The following is a 21,010-nucleotide window of genomic DNA, read 5'->3' on the forward strand; positions in this document are numbered from 1 at the left end:
TGCACAGGCAGCAGCGAGGAGGCAATGGTGGGCATGAGGTGGGGATGGCGCACCCAGAAGTTCTCGGGAGCTGCCTGGTGGGAGGGATGTCTGGCTTGCAGCATTGATAAGGTTTGCCATTACTGGTCTTGGAGCTGGCAAGTGACCAAAAGAAAGGCAGGCGGTCTGCAGCAAGGGTCACACTGGCAAAGCATGGGACTTGAGTGTATGGGAGGAGCAGGGAACAGAGGGAGTGAAGAGAAACAAAGATGCTTTACTACAGAATACTATTTGCATTTTGTTCACAGTGGTGGGAGACTGGGGCATTGGTGTTGACTGGTGCAAGGATCTCTGTTAGCTTGGCACTTCTGTTAGCCCTCATGATGCGGTTTGCCATTCAGCCATTTCAGTGCATGGTCCTCTCTGGCGATGGCTTCTTCTGAAACACTTTTTTTCCCCCCTCTTTTCCTCACAGGGGGGAGTAAAAGTCCTAATTACTGGTCCATGGCAGGAAGCCAGCAATAATTACAGCTGTCTGTTTGATCAGATCTCAGTGCCTGCATCTTTAATTCAGCCAGGGGTACTGCGCTGCTACTGCCCAGGTAAGGAACACCTCTCTCCTAAAGCTGGTGGTTTCAGAGCAAGTTCTTAGCCTAATAGTGTCATGTATGTCATGTCTCGACTAAACTCGTGGACCCATTGTGAAAGGTAGTGCATAAACATCAAGAAGCTTTTTCTTTTTCCTTGACCTATTTAGTGTGAGAACAGCAGTTTAGTATCTTGATACATCCCAACAGATTACAATAAATATTATTTAGAAGCTCTGAATTAGCTTTAAAATAATTATTTGAAATAATTTAAAATAATTCTTAGCATTTCTTTAATTTTGAAACAGCAGATTAAAGATCAACTGTTATTCAGGGGTGCACTCACTGCTCTGCTGACTCTTAATTTGCCTATATTCTGCACTTTGTCCTTGGTGCTTACAGGATGAGAACACCTTCAACCTCCCTGCAGAGATTTTCAGTAGTGCTGGCCCTCAGTATATGACTTTAAGTGTATGCAGAATAACTTAGCCTCATTGTTAGGCCCCAGCTTCCCACTGAAAATGCAGTGAGGCTGGTTAATCTTTAGGAACGTGTGTGATTCTGCCTTCTGCCAAAACAATCCATTAGATGACTCTTAAGCTTACAACCTTCATGTTTGAAAATACAGATTGGCATTTTGGGTTCTTCAGTTGTCTAGTCACAAAAATATTGTCAAACGCCCCCTCTCCTCTCATTGTATCTGCTCTCAGCCTGCCGCTTAGCACATGGGGAGATCAATAGGATAATAACTATCCATGCATTTCTGCAGGGAGGTCTCTGTGTTAACCACATGCTCTTTCCTTTTAGCTCATGACACTGGGCTCGTGACTTTGCAAGTTGCCTTCAACAATCAGATCATCTCCAATTCTGTGGTGTTTGAATATAAAGCCAGAGCTCTGCCAACCCTGCCTTCCTCCCAGCATGACTGGCTGTCCTTGGATGGTAAGAAGCATGCGATATTCTTTAATAAGGCTCACTGAATGGTAGGACTGTGAATGAAAGGAGCAGCTCCTGGCGTGGAGGAGGGATGTAGAGAGGCAAGTTTGTGCTGTGGGGAAGGTCTGTTGTACAGTTAATCAAAGACCTCTTGCTGAAATGTCTTATTAGTTCTTTTGATGTGAACAAAATGTGGCTACATGTGATAGGAAGGAGACAAAGGGGTGTTTTCTGAATAGAAAGCTGAGTTTCCCCAAAACAGGCACTACCCAGTCCCTAGCAGGACAGGAGCATCTACCCTGCAGTTGTCTTCCCTGAGAACTCTGAAACTTGAGCTTGTCTAGGAAAATGTGTATTTACATAAGCAGGAAGCGGGAAGATGGTGAGACAATTTAAGGAATGAGGGGACTTTAGTCAGCCCCTGCTATGATGTCCACATCCCACCTCATTACCTAGGAGTTACCAAACGGGGCACATACAGGTTCTGTCAAACACTTGAGAGTCTCAGTGCCAGAGCAGTCTGTGCTAATGGCAAGCCAGGCATGCTCTGGCACATAACAGCCACAATCAGCCTTTTTAGACTCATATGAGCTCCCCTTGTGCCTTGCAGGGATGAGATGGACACGCTAATAGTGTTAGCTCTTAGCCAAGCAGTTGGCAGAAGAATCCATGATTGATCAGAACAGATCTCTGGTACCTAAATGTCACACCGAGGGATGGGAACACAGGCTCTGAATTTGTATGGCAACACTGTGCATGCAAGTTTTAGATTCAGGTTTACCTGGTAACCCTTTGCTCCCGAAATGCATTTTATAAAGGAGCAAGATGAGAAGGATAGTGGGGGAACTCAGGAGCCTGAAACGTTCATTTCCCTTCCTGAGTGCAATTGCTAGAGAGATGCAGCTTCCAACTCAGACCAAGGAGATGCAGGGAAAGAGCTGGTTTGTATGACATGCTGGGAAAGGACCAGTAATACTGCTTTCATCTTTCTTCATCAGAGTCAGCTGCTGGGGCACTGCATTTTGTGCAATCTTAGCAAAGTCCCAACACTCCTGCTTGGTGACCCATTTGCTAAGTGTCTATTTTCTCTGCTAAATACAGGAGACAAATATGGTAAGGTCAGATCCTTAGTCTTCAGAGATTTCATAGCTGAGAAACTAATATTAATGTTACAAAGCGTTACACAAAAGATTTCACAGAAGTAGTTGTTTGCACAGGACCATACTGAAGGCAAGAGAAGTAATGAGCTAATATACTGATGCAGTTTCTTCCTCAGTCAATTAACCTCATCCTATTTTGTCTGTTAGCTGCAAACATGGTAACTGTAATACAACACATGCTTTGGGAAATCTGCCGTGGATAATACTTTTGATACCAGTTTAATGCCTTTAAAATATTGCTATTGTTACAAAGATTTGAAGCATGTGTTACTGTGTTGTTATTTTATATCTTTGATGGACATGGCAAATACTTAGAACTGTTTTACCTTAACTGGAGAAATACCGAATGGTTTCAAGCTTAATTCAGGCCAGCTACATGTCAGTGTAGGCAGGTGGTGTTTGAAGGGGTTTTGGTGGGCTTCCTCATTCTGTCTGGGAAGCCCTGACTGGAAAAGCTTTCATCATTCATTAGAAGCTTTCTCCATACCATTAGCAGCTGTGGGCCTAGGGACTAGTCATGTGGGTCAAATCTGAGCACCCTGACACTGCTGATTAGAGCATCCGCAGTTCATCTGTAAAATGTGAGCACCGGGGGCAGGTGAGGAGGAGCCATTTCTAGCTGGATTCTGGCAGAGCGGTGTGTGTACGTGTGCAGAGTCTGAGCTGATGCTTTTGGAGACAATTGAGGAGGAAATAATAAGAAAATAGAATTTCCTTCAAAGTAGCATCAGGCATGATTTCAGTGGCACAGTACCTGTATTTTCAGCTGTTCAAGGTTATCCATTAATATTAGCAGCAGACTGATGCATCCTTCCCTGGCTCTCCCCCTCCCTGTAACATCACAGAACACAAATGTTTAGTTTGGCTCCGCTTTCTGACCTGTAGCTGATGTGTTTCTTATGCCACATACAAGAGGGATATTTTAAGGAAGTTGGGGCAGCACTGCTTCCAACGTTTGTATACATGAGCAGAATGGAGACAGATCACTGTGGTTATTGTAGGACTAAAGAGAGGTTTGTGACTTGGCTGTAGAGGCATATTTGCAAACAGAAATAGAAATAGCTCTTAAAGAGAAAATGCACATAGTCTTATGTTCAGCATCAAAATTGAGTTTGCTTGACTTCTGAGTATTGGAAGAGTCTGCAGGTGCTTTTCATCTGCTACTGAGGCTGCACATTGCATGTGAAGTACAGCCGATACTGATGTGATGGAGATTGATATTCAGCTGTTAGCAATCCCTCCAGTGTGGCATGCAAAGCAGATAGGTTTTAAAACCCTTGTTTGACAATTCCCTCAGTGCTGGTGAATTTGGAGGAGCTGCAGAAGGTGGCTGTGAGTGCTGTCTCTGGTGTTCCTGCAGTTTGTCTGGGAGCTCCTGGTTAGCGGGCAAGCTCTCAATTAGAGATTGTTATGATGTGGTGATGGTGGAAGGGAGGGGGACTGCAGCAGTGAACAAACTAGGGCATTGCTAACAGGGAGGGGAAAAAAAAAAGTAAAAGGACCGCTGCATTGCAGAGGCCCTTCAGGGAAAAAGACTGAATAATTACACTAACCATGACTTATCAGAAGCCTCTGCCTTGATGCATAGTGCTCCAAAGGGAGCAAATTACACTCTTATTTAAAGGACCAGCAACATCTTCCCATTTATTCTTGAAGAATAAACGTTAGCTTAGCCAGCTGAGGTATAAGCTAATGTGAGTTGATTCTATCAATAGAATAAATAACCAAATCCCTGTCTTCTCTGTTTACTTTAATTGCCCTGCTTCAAATCCTTGCCCTACTGCCTGTTAGGTAAGTCTTGAGGGAAGGATTTCAAGGAATATTTGTAGTCCCAAAATATTGACTAGAATTTTAAAATTCTTTTTCATTAACTCAGTGGTACGCTTTGAGTTCCTTTGCGCTATGCTGTTAAAACACAGTTAATGATTCCAGCTAGTATGACCACTGCAAGAGAGGCAGGGTTAATAGCCAACTGTACCCCAGGAACAGCGTAGTAAAAGGATAAGCAATTTCCATCTTACATAAGTTTAGATAAACAATTGTCTTCCACAAATCTCTTTAAAATAAAGACAAAGACATCCTATATGTGAACTGTATATTTTCAGTTACATTAAGACAAAAATTAATCTGCCTTCTTTGTTCAGTTCTGCAGGTTCAGTTCTGCAGATACCTGAAAACCTTTAGCCTCTGTTTCTTTCTTAAGGAGGCAAGCCTTTAGCTGCCTGACCATGCCCAGCTCACAGCATAGTGGCTTCAATTTCTCTGCAAGCTGCTCTTGAGAACTGTGTAGTTGTTGTATGCCTTTGCAGTAATAGGCTGTGCTACACAGGCTGTAGCACAGCTCCAAATGTAAAAGGGCAGGCGGCAGCAGCTCAATCATGAAAGGATATGGTGTAAACAAAGCCAATGAATAAAATAGATACATATGTAAAATTGCCGCTCTCAGGTATGGATGCCTCCCAGTTAATGCTAAGATAGTAGGCACACCTGGAATCACATCTCTGTAGAAGTTTCCAGATTTCAATAAAGATGGGTTAGCAAAGAAGCATCTGAAACCAAGCATGCAAAACCAGAGTTCCACGGTGACCAGCAGGAAAAAGTGAGCACAAACTTTTTTGTGTGCTGAGCAGCTCTCGGTGCAGGCTCAGAGTAGAGACGCTGCTTGCTGGGGGACATTGCCATACCTTCTGTCACAGAGGAATGCCATGAGATCCACGCGTGTGCCTGTGCAGTGTCGCAATGGGATCTGCTTTCACCTGGCTACTGCACTAGCAGAGAGCAGCAGTGGTACGACATATCACACTTCCTTCTTATAAGCACTTAGAGCAACTTTTGGTTTAAGTTTTTTTAAAGGCAGGTAATTCTTATGATTATTCAGGGAACATTTAACCAGTGCCTGTAGGGCTCAGGGTCTGGGAGAGATACGATGAACAGGAGGGCGTTTTGAGTGAAACAATAGGAATTGTGTTTCCCAGAGGAAAACATTTCATTAAATAATTTCCCAGTTTATAGTAATTGCTACTTGTGGAAGTAGTGAGCTTGGGGCAAGGATAAAATCCCACCTTTTTGAGCACAGAGCAAGTATTGGCCATTGGGATCAGGGAGCAGTACTGCAAATGACTGGAAAGTGTTGTGAGACCATATCCCTCCGTGCCACCTGTTTATAGGAAGGTATCAATCCAAGTAAAGGAATGTGTAGAGAAGGAGTTTTAAGGGGCAGCACATTGGGTGGCCATCCTCTGAAGGGCTTCTTCCTTTTTCAGTGTCTGTGCTGCACTATAAAGGATAGTGCACCCTTTTCCAAATTATACACAGCCATCCTTGTTTTATTCTGAGTTTTCCTTATTTTACCCCGCAGATGAGTTAGATTTTTACAAATGCACAGTGGACACCAGCTGCTTTCAAAAAGTGTCTGTAGAGATCACATTTCCTTGGCATGGGACATGATCAGAAATGCCAGGGAGACTGGTATGAGTGTTCCTTGGCATTACACTTATGCATCTGCAGGGAAGAGGTTGGGGAGGAGTAAGGGCTGCCATAGGGAGCCCAAACAGACCTTAAAAATATGGGCAGGCAACGTGTGAACTGATGAGTCAAGGGTGTATGGGATGGACAAGGGTGTGACTGGTACTGAATGTAAATGGTACTGATGCAAGAGAGAGTAATAGGCAGCCTTTCAGCTGCTGTTGGATTCTCGGTTTAAGATTTGGCTATCTTTCCCAGCTGGAAAACATAACAAAGGCTGGGGGGGTTTGGTGGCTCACTCGTGTTAGTGTGACATGGCCATACCTGTGGCACCCAAGCTCTCGTTTCAGCACGCAGGAGGTGGATGGGATCCCATGCGTTCAAGTGATCTGTGACAGTACAGCGTGTGCATGCTACCTGTGGCATTTCACAGTTTGACAGGTATGTGACTTCTGTAATGCAGTGGTGAGCGTGCAAGACGGTAAATGTTCATCACCAAAATCCACGGAGGATGTCTGTTTACTGGGACCGGATGCCCTTTCCAGCATGCAGATGTGATGAGATGCAGACAACACAGTCTTGTAGGAGAGACGTGTTCAGTACCATTGAGGTCCTTAGAAATGTTGTTTCGCAGCCATAAGAGACTTTCGGTAGAAAAAAGTCTGTGTCCATAAACAGTAGCACTGTTTATCACTCCTCTCTCCATCTGGGTAGAGGTGACTGTGTGTTTAACTTTACATCTTGGATTTTACCATAACAGATGATATATTTGGGTTCTCTTCAGGAAGAGGGATGAATATTTTGTACTGTGTTATGGGGCCGTGGGTACAGCACACGGGGATGCATGAGTGTTGGTACGGGACATGGATACCTTGTTCCTTACTAGGAACTACACTGTAAACTTCAAATGTTTCTATTCATCCTCCTCTCTTCTCTGCTGACTCCTAGTCAGTGTGGAGGCTTTGTCTGTTTAGTTTATATTCCTGTTGAGATTTGTTTGGGGTTTTTTTTTTCCTTTCACACATGATCATTAAGGACAGGCTGCTCTGCTATAGTTATTTCAGGAAGCTTGTCTTCTATCGCTTTGACTGCATTTCCCAGACTATCCTTTTCTGTTGTGGCTAAAATGTGGTTGAATTGAGGAGTATTTCATTTTCTGTTCTGGATGTCGTCTTTTGAGCCAGCCTGACTTCATGGTCAGACATCCAATTCCTCGGGAAAGTCTGTGTTTATCCTCAGGGTGACAACTAAATGTGCTCCACTGCTTAGGTGAGCCTGTACTGGAGTCTGCAGTTCCTTTTTGGATCAAGTGACTGCACAGACATTCTCTGGGATTTTATGTCGGGTTTTAATGCTCTGCAAATTTGCCTTATTAGGGCAGTTAGTGAAAGTGTAATGATTTTGTGTGTAGTGAGATGAGGAGAGCTGCACGTAAGAGCCTGGTTGCCTGAAGGTGACGCAGGTATTTCACATCCCGGCCATGCATTGCTCTCGCTTACTGGAGCACGCCACGTAAGTGCACATTTTCCGGAGACGCTCGGTAGACACCTGCAGTCGCCTTCCCGGCCGGGAGCGGCGGGGGAGGAGGCCGGGAAGCCGGGTAGGAAGCTGGGCGTGCGTAGGCTCGCTCGCTGCGCGCTCCCAGCTGCAGAGGGGAGCCTGCCAGCCGCCGGGTACCGGGAGACGAGGGGCTGGGGCCGCCGAGCACGGGGCGCGCGGGAGAGGCCGCCGCGGCGCACGCTGTAAACACGGCGGCGGCCGCCAATGGGGCCCGGTGACGTCACCGCCCGGGGCGGGGCCCGGTGGGAGGCGGGGAGCGGGGCGGGGCCGCTCGCCCGCGCCGACGCAGACAATGGAAGGCGGCGGCCGCAGCTGCCCCCCGCCGCCCGCGGCCGTACCGGGCCGCCGCTGAGCGCGGCGCGGGGAGGCCGTCGGACAGGGCTGGTATCCCGCTATGGCGGCACCGGGGGGCCTCGGCGTGGGCTGAGGGCGGCGGCGGGACCCGGCGCCCTCGCTCCCCGCCGAGGCAGCCTGAGCCGGAGCGCCCGGCGGCGGGGTCTGGGGGCTGCCCCCCCGAGCCCGGCGAAGTGCCGCTGCCCGGGCGCCCCGGGGCGAGTACCGGTACCTCCGGGTGCGAGAGGGTGTCGGGCGCGGCGATGGGCCCTTGGGCACGCTCGGAGTAACCGGGGCCACCGCCCCGCCGGCTCCCAGCGCCTCGCCTGTCCCGCCGCCCAGGACACCGATGCCTTTGTTGGCCGTCAGCTCCCGCTCGCGCGGTTCTTGTCACGGTCTTGTCTATAGGCTCCAGCGCGCGGCGTGCCGGTAGGGCGGGCGGCAGCTACGGCTCTGTCCGTGAGCCGTCCGGAGTTCTGAGGCGGTGTCCGCCCCGGTGTGGGCGAGGTACGGCAGCTGTTTGCCCGTGGCGGGAGAGGTGTGGCCCATCTCCGTGCAGAAAGACTCGTACATCTCCCGAATGCTGGACCGTGCCACCCAGCGGCCCTAGAGCCAGCTGCTGACCGGAGCGCTTTGGTCCTGCGACGCTGCCCCTCGGCTCCAGCATTCGGGCAGTTGTGTGCAGCGCCATGCCCCCAGCCGCTGAACATCGCTCGGCGTCGTCTTCCGCTGTGGACCGCAGGACTCTCCCGTTTCCGAAGTATGCCAGCGAGTGCTAGCCCCCGCACCACGGTGGGAGAGGTGCGGAGAGGGCACAGCTGAGACTCCCGCCAGCACTGCGGTAAAACAGAGGAGCTCCAGCTGGCTCCGAGAATGCGAAAGACGACAGCCCGGTCTGTGGGGGAGCCTGCTCTGTCTGCCCCTGCTGCAGGGTCCACACCAGATGCTGGCTGGAGCTTCCACTGATGTCTTTGTAGACTCCCAGGTCAGTCCTCTGGCGCCAGATGTTGTTGGTTAATTTACCTGGAAGCAGGTAGAGGTACTACACATGGGTCCGGGACCCCCACCCTTTGCAGGTGGATGTGCAGATGTGACAAAGTAGTGCTTTCAGTAAGTATTACAGGTGATGTGTCATGCAGTATTTGTTTGGGTTTAAATCTGCATGCTTCTGTGTTGTCCGTCACTCTGCTGTACTTACAATGTGAATGCACGCCTTTTTAAGCTCGCCATTCCTCCCCCTTCGTCTCCCTGTGCCCCAGCTGTGGGACATGGTCATGTTTCTATCTGCTCACCCTCCCTTGTTGGCCCCCAGCCTTTCCAGGGTGATGTTACAATGGAGGCTCAGAGTTGTGACAGCACTTTTATTGTAGCATCACGCATGCAGAAGGATGGGTAGCATCCTAACATCTCCAGGTCACAATCTCGTATTCTGAGTTGGTACAGTGTAGGATGAGGTCACTAGCCCAAACCTTCCCTGGGCAGTTGAGGGATGCTTGGAGCACCCGCCTGCTCCGTGCCAGGTGATTGCAAAACTTGTTTTGCAGGGCGCTTCATCAAATAGAGTAGGACTAGAAAGGGGAATTCAGACCGTGTAGGCCACTCCCAGTTTAGAGATGGGGTAAACGTGACAGATTGACTCTTTGAAACCTTCCAGTGAAGGAGATCGCGGTCTCTCTTCCTGATCTATTCTAGTGTTTCACAGTTTTGTAGCTTGCAGCAGTTCTTATTTATCTAATTTTGCAGCAAATAGAGGCCATTTTATATCATTCTGCTCATCAGTCTGGTGATTTCTGGGTGAATATTTTGTTTATTGAGTTTGCAATTTTTATGAGAGAAAACTTGGGTCAGCATGTTTACTGTACTTACAATACCATAGCACATATACTGCATAGTGCCCCATGAGGTGCTTTTTTTCCTGTCTATAGCTCCTATAGTGTGTAACCTTTGGAGGAGGGAGTCTCCATGAGCAGTGGGTAGCACTGTGCGGGTGAGCAGCAGCGCAGCGTGTCCTCCTAGGCTGTTGTTCTGTTGCTCTTTGCATACATCCAAAAGCACAACATCTGTCATGGTGTTGGCACCTATGGGAAAGCACAGCCAATTTCTGACCTGAGATGCAGAGAGTGACCTTAGGCAGCCAACTGTTTTTATACAAATTACTAAATAGCACGAGAAGTGACATCTCTTAGCAGTCGCCCTACCTCTAAAATACATCAAGACCACATGGCAGCTCTAAAACCTTCCCTGGTTTGCTGAAGTAGCTGTTCCTGGATAGTGTGAAAATCTCTCCATCCCTAAGCTCTGGGGAAGAGAAGCCTGAAAAAAAAAGGCAAGTGCTTTATCGCTGTTGGTATAGAGACTGCCACTTGGGGAAAAAGTCAGCCTGAGCCACCCCCCTTCTCCTCTTCTCTAGTAATGGCATGATAAAGAAAAGTAGGGGGAAGTACCATCTTTTGAGGGAGCAGTGGCTGCTGGGGATGATAGGAACAGAGTAGTCCCAGATGGCATGGGAGTAATAGCTAAAGTCCTACAGCATTGGAAAAACTATGGGAAAAGTGTTGCTGGTAAGATGTCTTGCCCTGGTAGGTGGATTAATGGCTTAAAATCAATAACAGTGGCTGTGCAGGTCTGGATTACTTCATTATTCCTGTCCATGCCCGGTAGCGTTTATTTCTTCTGTGAAAGCACGGACTTTCTTCAGCTGTCGCTTAGGCTCAGAGTGTAAATACAGTGTTTTCCTCGTCTTGTGCCTCAGTAGTTGTGGCGTTTCTCACTAATCAAAAGGCCTGGAAGTGACTTGCCTCACTAGCAGAGATAGGCATTTGTCTTAGAATATTAGGTAAAAGTTTTAAGTGCTTGCATTTGCTGGTAGAGACCATGACCTGTAATAGGCTACTGCTAAACAGAGCTTTTTGTAAGATGCATTGAGGATGCTACCGCAGCTTCATTTCAGAAATATGTGTTCCTGCAATGATAACACCTCAGAAATAAGTACTAAACCAGACCAAATTGATACTGCGACATGGAAAGTGTTCAGGATTTTTACCGTATAGAAGAACTGAGCAAGATTTTATAGGCGAGTGAGATGATTTGTAAAGTAGGCACAGAGCAGTAGCACTCAGAGAAGTCATGTGTCCTTAGACTGCTTCAGTCCTCACCCACAGCTTGCACTGGATGAGAGATTATGGTGTGTCTGACTTGCTCTGCAAAACAGAAACATGTCTTCACGCTGCATGGGTTTTTTATAGCACTCAGCTATCGCACTTGTTAAATTCAGTCTATGTGTGTTCATACAGTGAATGTTGTAACAAAGAAACTGCCATTAAAGAAACTGCACATGCTGAGAAGCCGGTGCCCTCAGAGTGGCTTCTTACCTCCTGAGTATTTAAGCACAGTACTTGGGAACACGTGCAGATGCAGATCTCACACAGCACTGTTAGTTCAGTGGTTAGAATTCTGTGGGGAAATAATTGTATCCTGGGCCAGGATACTGCCCCAGTGGAATCATGCACCCTCATCCTTTAGTCCTTCCAGTCAAATACTGTCTGTCATTTAGGTTGCGCAGCGTGGCAAAAAAACCCAGACCTCCAGGTGAGCGGGGGGGGGAAGCAAGTGGTATAGACACTGCTCAATGCTAAGAACTGCTGATTTATTGTTTATCAGTGCAAAGCAGTATTTCCTCTCTAATAGTTCTGGCTGCACCTCCATGTCATGAGTGGTACAGACAGTTTCTTGCTGGTTGAAGCTTGCTTGGCAAAAGGACGAAAGAGGAGATCCTTTTAGATCGTTACTTGTCCAGTAAAGCAGTGTGCAGAGATTAGAAAAGCAGCTCTCTATGCTAATTTCTTAAACTTGGCTTGTCAAGCAAAGGAGGTCTTGTCACTCGCTGCTCTATGTTGGTGTGCTCTTAGCTCCCTATCTGGACCATAGTGGTGTTTTAGGTACCACACAAACAAAGTGAAAGATCTGAGACTCGATGTCTGCTAACATGTGGCTTTACTACATTTTGTAATAAAGCGTGAGCAGGAGGCAATGGTTTGAGCTGGTGCCCACCCATCAGGAACGCTGCTTGCATAGCTCAAAAAGAGAAATAATACAGTGTCTTTGGAAGAGGTCTTTGGGTTCGAAGATGGGGAGGGCCGTGCAGAGGAGTGGGCTATCGCAGTGGGGCAGGTGAAGCGTTGCACTTGTAACTAAGCTCTACAGCACAGGCGATTCCCCCAGATTTGGTCCTTGTTTTTCTATACCATTTAAGGTGGGGACTCCAGCCTTATTAAAGTCTCGAGTGTCTTATCTCTTTATGGCGGGATGACATGGCTGAATGAGGGAGTGGTAGAGTGTCTTTTGGCAGTTTTGCAGAACTGACCCACTCGGAGTATAATCACGTTTCTGGTAGCAATCCTGTTGCCTCCTTGCATGGAAAAAACTTGTACAACATTTGCAAGTACTGTGTTTTAGCTACCCTTTTAATACAGGGTACATGCAGTCAGGTGCTGTCACAAGCTGTTAGCAGGCTTTGCAAGGCAGGTACTTCTGCAGTCTCAGCTGAAAGCTTGTGTACTGTGTGTAACTGTGCAAGTGTACATGCTGTAGCTCTGTAAAATGCTAACTGAAGTAAATAACCATGCATCCTTAAAGGACTTCTACCAGAATAGTTTTGCAGCTCTAGAAATGTTTTGTCCATAACCTGCTGTCGTTACTGTAATCAGTAGTAGGCTCCCTCTGAGTACAAATTAAAAAGAAGCTTGTTCTGCACTAAAGTGATGGTTCATGTTTTAGGGAAATGAGATTCAAACCAATTTCTTAGCATGGGTCAAAATCTGACCAAGCAGCTCTTTCCAGTCCCTCCCTGCTGGGACAGTCACGCTCCCCTCTGGCTGCCAGTGCTGTGGAGCAGCCCAGCCCTGACATGACACTGGAACAACTGGTTTTCTCAGGAGGACCGGACCCTGCAAATAAATACCACCATGAATCGTTTTGCTGTGTTTCCTAAGCTTGGTTTTGAATCCATAGGATAGCTTCTCACTCTCCTATGAAGGGCTGAGGACAACAGAAGTGAGAATGGCTTTGTCTGTGATGGAACAGATCCCTAGATTAACACGTGACCCAGGGGTGCGTTTGGGGCTTGCAGAGCTTCACAGAAGGTGCAGGGCGAGAGGGATGAAGCACTAGCAAGTGGATGCGTGTAGCTGCATCAGATCCCAAAAGCTTCAGAGCTCCCATCAGATGAAAGCAGCTGCTGGTGGAAAAGTGCTGTGAGACCAGGCTGTTCTGCCTTGCTAGGACTCCATCTGTTCCCAAAATAGGCCCTTAGGGCCTAAAGCCACCACCTCTTCCTGTTATGCTAAGGAATAATGGTGAGAACTAATTTTGATTACATTTTTATTGTTAAATTTGAAGAATAATAATTGCCAGAAAAGATACAATGTTCAGAATGTTTTCTGTGAATTTATGAGGTGTCTCAGAGATACAGAAATGCAGTCATTTTCATCACCTTCATGGAGGCAGCCTTGAAGAACAGCTTCAGAAACCTTCTTTGTGGTTTCTTAAAGAATATTGTAACGTTTCTTCAGATTTATATGTAATGGGAAAACTCAAGAAATGGAAAAATTTGCAAGTCTAATTTTTGGCTCACAAAAAAATCTGAAATTTGATCATCAAAAGCAGAGTCCTTGGGTAAAACCTTAAATATGTGGATAAATTTGTATCCACATGCATCTTTGCTGCCTTTGGAAAGAGTTAGGGTGCTTCCAGTGCAAGACATCTTGTGCTGGGCTGGAGCTGTTTAGATTTCCTGTATAATGTAGCAGGAGAAAAGCTTATTTTGACAATTTGATTTATATGCTGTTGAGCTCTTGTCTTCAGTGCACTGCAGGATAGATACTTGTCATGAGATCCTCTGTTGAATATAAAAGACAAGAATGTGGAACCTGTGTTCTTTTAATTTCATTGCCTGCTAAGCAGGTGGATCTACACAGACCCCTGAAGTGAGCAAGACAGAAAAGAGTGTGACTGGCAAAATAAGAAATAATAAGGGATAAAGGGTCTTGAACTTCTCAGAGTGATACCTGTAACGTTCAGTCATATTCAGGCTCTTATACCCCATCTCTTAATTATTGCAAGGTAAATTGCATAACTTCAGACAAGCCTTTTTTTTTTTTTTTTTTTTTTTTTGCTTGCGCCTCATTTTCATCCTGTTTGTGGTGTTTGGGCTTTGCTGACAGTACTTTTTTGGTAATTAGGATTTTCACAGGAAAATGCGTTAGAGTCAGCAGGACTGGGTCAGGTTTTGTCGTGTCTTCATTACCAGAAAACATGGTTTTCTTTTGCGATGAAGCATGGTACTTTGCTTAAAGAATGTGTTCTGGCACCGTCCAATACCTTTATTGTTGAGCTGGAGGATCTTGTTTCAGACCTCAGTGATGTTTGGTACATAACAGACACGCACACAAAAAAGCAACCCTTTGCTTCCCAAAATGTGAGAGGTTTTCTTTCTGTCCAGTTCCTCTAAGTTTTACACAGCTGTAGGCTGCTAATGTGGATACAGATACATCAGTTTTAAAGATAAACTGGGTGTATCGCATACGACTTGTGGTATGTGAAGCTGACTTTGTTTCTGACCCTGTTGAACCCAGGACTATATAAAGGAAAGAAGATGTTTTCATGCCAGTTTCTGTGGCATAAGTTGTACTTCTATTTTCAACATTATGCTGTTGTCCGTAGGGATAAAGCTGGCCAAGTCCTGTTACTGAGAATGCAGAAGTGATAATGTTTTGATACAAACTGGCAAACTTGGGACTTAGAGAATATTGATGCCTAGGAGTTCGCTTAAAGACTTAGCCTTTAATTAGGCCCCTGCAAAATCTAAGTTTTCAAGGTATCAGATCGCCTTTATTCTTTGTAACTTAATTTTAACGGTGTAGGACTAGTGCAGCCAGGTAAAATAGTTCGGAAGTTCACCTGCCTGTGGACAGTTGATTTTTAAAATGATCCTGAGAGATGCTGCAAGAGTGCACCAGGAGGAGAGTGTGTAGAAATCAATATTTGTATGTGGTTTACTTTTGGGAGCCTAACTGAAAGCCAGCAGGTTCCCTGGCCCTGGTCCAAGGAAGGAAGGAAATGTGCTGTTTAGGGGGTTGAGTGACCTGGGGATCTTCCACACAGTGACGTGTGGTGTTCTCGCTGCAATCCAAGCAAGGCATCTGTTGGCTTATTAGCAGTGTGTGCACTGCACTGACTGTGGTCCAAATGCCATTAATCTGTGGCCTCCACGTGGAAGAAGAGGAGCCTTCTGTCTCATTGCTGAGTCCAGGGGGAACCTCGGGGGAAGGTGTCCTTCCCTTTGGCTGTTCCTCTGTACTTAGGTGTCCTTGTTTTGTTTTGTTAAGAATGTACCAACTCTTGCACCATAGCTAGTTGCTGTCTTCCTTTTCCTGTTCTCGATTGTTCTCCCCCCTTTTTTAAATTTTCTTTTTTTTCTGTAGACTAGTGCAGTGCACGCACTTCAAGTGACCAGTGACTTTTGAAGGGGACATCTTGGTGTACTTGATACCGCGGAATTTATTATGGAAACACTATACATAAATAATTTTGAAATTGCCATCAGTTGTGGCTTTGTTCTAGCTGCTTAGGTAGCAAGTTTAATCACCTGGAAAATGGGCAGCATAGAGATACTTTCCATTCACTACTACCCCGCTTACCTTATTTGCTGCCTGGAGCTTTCTAATCTGAGGGTATGCCCTGCTGCTGGGTAAATGCCGGCAGTCTCTGCTAGACGTGGAAAGGGCTCCCTTCGCTCTGTGCTGGTGCTCCAGGATGTTTCCACTTCCCATTTTACTAATAGTGGCTTATTTCTGACCTGCCTGTAGACTGAGCAGCTATTTACAACGATCTATGAAAAACACCGTTGTCTTGGTAAGATGCTGAAGGTTACAGGTTTAACCTTAACTGTGATGAGTTTATAATGTCTGTCCTTCAGACTTCTGTTAAATCGAACAGATGCCCTCTGCTACCTAAAATCAGGTAGTCCTGCCCTAAATACTTCCCGGGAGCACTGTCCAGGTGTCTGAATAGGAATACGTGGGAGCACTAGATGCTGTTTCAAATTCTGCTTCCTAAGAAAAGTTCCCTGCTTTTCTTTCTTCTTTTTAGCGTTCCCATCTGGGGACAGTGGTGGTGACAGACGTCCCTTTAGTAACTTCAGTCCTCTGACAAAAAGTGCTCGGTGTCATTAGCTCAGTGTCAGGAAAGGTGGAGGCTTCACTCATTAGAGATCACAGAGCCTAGAGAGAGAGAAGAGCCTGGAAAGTGGACACAAACATGGGGCCCTCCATTTCTGTTCCACAATGGTTTCAGCTTGAAAAAAAAAAAAGGGGGGGGGGGTAACCTGCAGTGTACTGCTGCATCTCACTGGAATCATTTTCTCCTGCTGTTTCTGGCTGTACAGAATAATTATTCTCTTTTGACAGCTAAATGGGTAGGAGCAAATCCCCAGTTTGTTGCAGCCCTGGGCTTGGTGTTCTATGGCACTGGTTCATGCCAAATTTCTTCTCCTTTTAAAAAGATGCCACTTTTGCACATACGAGGTTGAAGGCTCAGGTACGATAGCCAGTGTGTGTTGCTACTCTTAGCTCTAATAAAATGCAAGTGCTGGCCACTGAACTAGAGAGAGTGGCATTAAATGTGCAGAATGGAGCCGTTAACCTCCATGGCAAACGTGGCCCCTTTTCCTGGTGCCTGAGTTGTAGTAGCTCTGTTTGGCACAGGCCTGCGGTGACAGGGGATGGCTCAGCAGTGCCAGGTCTCTGTCAGTCTCTGCAGCGTACGTGTTCCGCCTGGCAATGGGGGAGGAGGAGACAGCGACACGGACTGCACTGCAGCACACTGCAGCACTCCTGGAACAAAGACTTGCTGGGAAAACACAACTTGTGTTGCTGCTGTGTGCTGACCACAGTTCAGAGGCAGAGCTCTGAGATGGCATCTGTGTTATGAATATTTCCTCATCTAACTGTCAGTCACTTTCCCAGAGGCTTTGCAATTAACAGGACAACTGAATTATTAATAAGGCGCTAATAGTGTTTTGGACTAGGTGAGAAAAGACCGTAGTGAGCTCACCTCTGAAATGAGGTTAGAGGGTTGGTGCTGGCTGCACTCCTTTGTCCCTGGCTCTTGAGCAACCAGAGTGGGATGCTGCATTACAACCTGCTGGAGCTGGGCCAGAAGGGAGCAGAGCTCTTGTCTACTGTCAAACCACAGCAGCTTCAGAGGGAGAGGGGGATGTCTTTAGGCAGTGGACCTGAGCTGTTTCTTATCAGTGGTCTGCAATATGGTCTTCAGTGCAGTACAGCAGAGAGATACGTATCTTTCTAATACCCTCCAGTGAGAGTTGTGCCTTGCAGATTGTGGTATACGAGTACTCCTGCAACCTTCCAGGGAGGACCCTGCATGTAACCAGGTCACTCAGAGAAGACTTTCTCTTTTAAAACCTGATCAGAGCTTGTTCATTTTGATGCACAGATTCCTGTTGTTGTCAGTGGGCTTGTTCTGGGGTTGTCAGTGCTCTGCACCACCACATCATCGCCATGGATATATGAAACCAAACAGTATGAGGGTTGTCTTTTCCCCACAATTTATTATATACGCTGTTAACATGATAGCAAGATTCATTAAATGTTCCCTATCCACAAAATTATCCTGCCCAGCTTCACGAGCTGCATGAAGTTTCTCCCTTATGGGTCACAAGACAGAAAGAGCCCTCTGTGTTTGCAGCCACTCAAGCTGCACTGACTGGCCCTAAACACAAAAAGATTGCTTGAGTTGATCTCTACACCATCAGGTTTAGCAACGTCCCATTAACCTATCTAAATCTCCCTGCTCCACTATTCAAGCATTAGTAGCTGTATCATAGCGCTAGGTTACAATGCAAGGAGGAGAAAATAACTAATACAGCCTTTAGACTTCTGCAGAGACCAGAGGGCTCAAGAGTTGTATTGCTTTTCAGAATTATGTTGCTGGATCATCAGTGTCCATACTCTGTGATTTCTGGTAGTTCTGTTTCTGGCACTTGGCTGAAGCTCTTTTCCAAGAAATTGAGCCTGTCAGGGAAGGAGCAAGTGCCTTTTTAAAGGCTCCTTTTTCTAAGCACAGAAGGAAGCAAAGGAGTCTTTTTCCTCCAGGTGCCATTATTGCATGGTTTCAGGAGGCAAGCCAAGCTGAATTCAGGACTCTTGTAAAGTAGGGGTATTTATTCTGAAATGGAGAGTATTTTGACAGATACGATCCTATTGAAATGCTGTCTGGTTATATTTGCTTAGGGTTTACTTGCGTTTTGAAAGAAGTTGCGTTACCCCAGTCCTTTATTGTGTGGATACAGTTAGAATCACAATGGAAGGGATCCGTCTTCTGCCTGCATTTTTCATTTTTCTGTCTGTTTTCTTTAAGGAAGTTTTCTGGAATTGCAGTCAAAGGGATGCTGCAGGAACTTGAAGAGCTAGGATGCTGCAGGGCAAGTGTCCCTGTGCATTGCCAAGCCAAGCAAATCTCCTGTGTGACTTCCAGGATAGTTGTTTGTGGCTTCCTGCACTAGGCTGCCAAAACCTGAGCTTTCTTTCCATGGTGAGATCCTTATTCTGGCTTTCTCCAACCTAGATAACCAGTTCAGGATGTCAATATTGGAGCGACTTGAGCAGATGGAGAGGAGAATGGCTGAAATGACAGGCTCCCAGCAGCACAAACAAGGAGTAGGAGGCGGGAGCAGTGGGAGTGGGAACGGAGGAACGCAGGTGCAGGTATGAACCCCGCTGTGTCCAGACACGGCAGCTTTATGCTTTCTTACCAGAGTTTGGTTTTTGGGGGGTTGGAAAGGATTATAATTTTTCCTGAACAAGAAGTCTGGTTTGTGGGTGTCTTTAACAGCAGTTGGCTTTCACTCGCATTTGCCACTGTCTCAGTACTTCTAGAAGTGGAAGGTGCCTGCTCAGGGCAGGTTGCAGCTCCCCTCAGTGGTTAAACTGGGATGTGTGTGGTGTTTCAGTGCGTTTCTGGGACTGGGACACTGGGCAGCTGCTTTGAGAGCCGCGTGGTGGTGGTGTGCGAGAAGATGATGAGTCGTGCTTGCTGGGCAAAGTCCAAACACTTGATCCATTCAAAGACTTTCCGAGGAATGACACTGCTCCACCTAGCTGCTGCCCAGGGCTATGCTACACTGATCCAGACCCTCATCAAATGGCGGTAAGACCCAGCCCGTTGGACTCTTGGGTGTCAATACAGGCATGGCAGAAGCGTATGTAAGCTCTGCTTGGTCCAGATTTCTGGTTGTCCCTTACAAACAGCCAAGTCCCTGAACTTGTTCCTGTCCCCTGATCTGAAGGGATCTGTCTCTTGAGAGAGCGAGTCCAATCACTGGATGTACCATGCTCTTAAAGTCTCCAGTGGGGGCACCATCTGTAGTACATGTGTGTGTCATGGGCATATGCATGGCCACTTCTTTGTGGTATGGCGCATTGGGTAAAGCTGTGCATTTAGGCAATGATCCTAACATGGCTACAGAGCATCATTTGTTCTATTGTTTCCTCTGCAGCACCAAACACGCAGACAGCATTGATCTGGAGCTGGAAGTTGACCCTTTGAATGTGGATCATTTCTCCTGCACTCCTCTGGTAAGAGCAGAGACTGAAACTTCTGAGAGAGTCTGAGGACCCTCTGGAGTTCTTCCTGAAGTGTTATTTTCCTAATGTGTTTCACACTCTGAAGAGTAGATGTTTCTTGTGTGTCCTTGCTGTGTAAATGGTAAGACACAGCACTATGAGCTTCCTGGCATTTTGTTGAGAGAGACCACACAGAAGAAAACTTGTCATTGAGTAACATGAGGAAAAAGGACAGAGAGGTGTTTCTGGTTTGTGTTTTACCCAAAATCTAGTCTCCACTGTTGTGCGGGGGAAAGGGCTTTACATCCCTTCTTTCAAGTTGTTCTCTTTGACTGACTGACTGTAGCAGTTGTAAAGTCGTTGCAATATCTTGGTCGTTGGAATCATGAAATCGAGACTGAGAACTTAGACAAGCAAAGAGCCAAAGCAGGTGGAACCAGAAGTGCCAGTTTACAACAGCAGTGTTGATTTTATTATTCCCAACTGTTAGTCCTGTCTGCATGTTTCTGATCTCAGAGATTCCTTTGCGCATGAGGCTGTTATGTCTCTGCAGTGATGCCAGTGTGAGGAAAAAAAAAAGCCAAACCCAAAAAAACCAAAAAATGTTTATTACTAAATAAGAAACTGTCAAACTGTCAGCTTCATTTGGCAGGTGAAGGTTTCTCTGTCATAGGAGAGAATAGCATGCATCTAATCCTCTGTAATGGCCTTTTGTTGGGATAGGACATTTATAAAAGCTAGTTGCTGGGGTTCAAGCATGTTATGGTTTTTCTTATCAGAGTCATTTTTCTGTGGACTAGGGACCAGACTCCCCTGCATTAGCAAGAAAAGGAGGAGAAGGCAGGTCGCCCAATGCGTCAGTTGTCTTTTCTTTTTTAGATGTGGGCATGCGCCCTGGGCCACATGGATGCAGCTGTTGTGCTGTACAAGTGGGACCGCCGAGCCATCTCTATTCCTGACTCCCTTGGGAGACTGCCACTGGCCATTGCCCGGTCTCGGGGCCATGTGAAGTTGGCAGAGTGCTTGGAGCAGCTACAGCGAGATGAGCAAACTCAGCTTGGGCAAAACCCTAGGATTCAGTGCCCCTCGAGCACAGACTCCAACACAGAGAACTGGGTGTCCCAGTGGCACAGTGAGCTTATTGCCTCTCAGGAGCCTCAGAAGGGAGTCACTGTGATTTCCAGTACAAACACAGGTAAAACAACCCTGAGGGCATGCGCTGCTTTGCTGACATTTGATATGTGAAAACCTGGGGGCAAGGAGCTCACCTGGGCGGCAGATGCCACCTGTAGCCCTGCTGTCCATGCTTAATTCTTGTCTTGTGGGCTCTGTCACATGCTCCATGCAC

At 46.7% G+C, this 21,010-nt stretch overlaps 1 protein-coding gene across 8 annotated transcripts in view; it reads left to right on the forward strand.

Moving 5' to 3' along the window:
- CAMTA1 (calmodulin binding transcription activator 1) overlaps window positions 1-21,010 on the forward strand; it is a 330,817-nt gene that overhangs the window by 283,888 nt on the left and 25,919 nt on the right. For 6 of the 8 annotated variants that reach the window (XM_076356070.1, XM_076356072.1, XM_076356073.1 and 3 more), the window contains 6 exons: window positions 455-581; window positions 1,374-1,508; window positions 18,665-18,804; window positions 19,050-19,246; window positions 19,596-19,674; window positions 20,542-20,857. In XM_076356070.1, the coding sequence (XP_076212185.1) occupies window positions 455-581; window positions 1,374-1,508; window positions 18,665-18,804; window positions 19,050-19,246; window positions 19,596-19,674; window positions 20,542-20,857 (994 nt within the window). The other 2 variants (XM_076356076.1, XM_076356077.1) reach the window with 2 other exon arrangements.

The sequence above is a fragment of the Aptenodytes patagonicus genome, chromosome 19, assembly GCF_965638725.1.
Source record: "Aptenodytes patagonicus chromosome 19, bAptPat1.pri.cur, whole genome shotgun sequence".
NCBI lineage: Eukaryota > Metazoa > Chordata > Aves > Sphenisciformes > Spheniscidae > Aptenodytes > Aptenodytes patagonicus.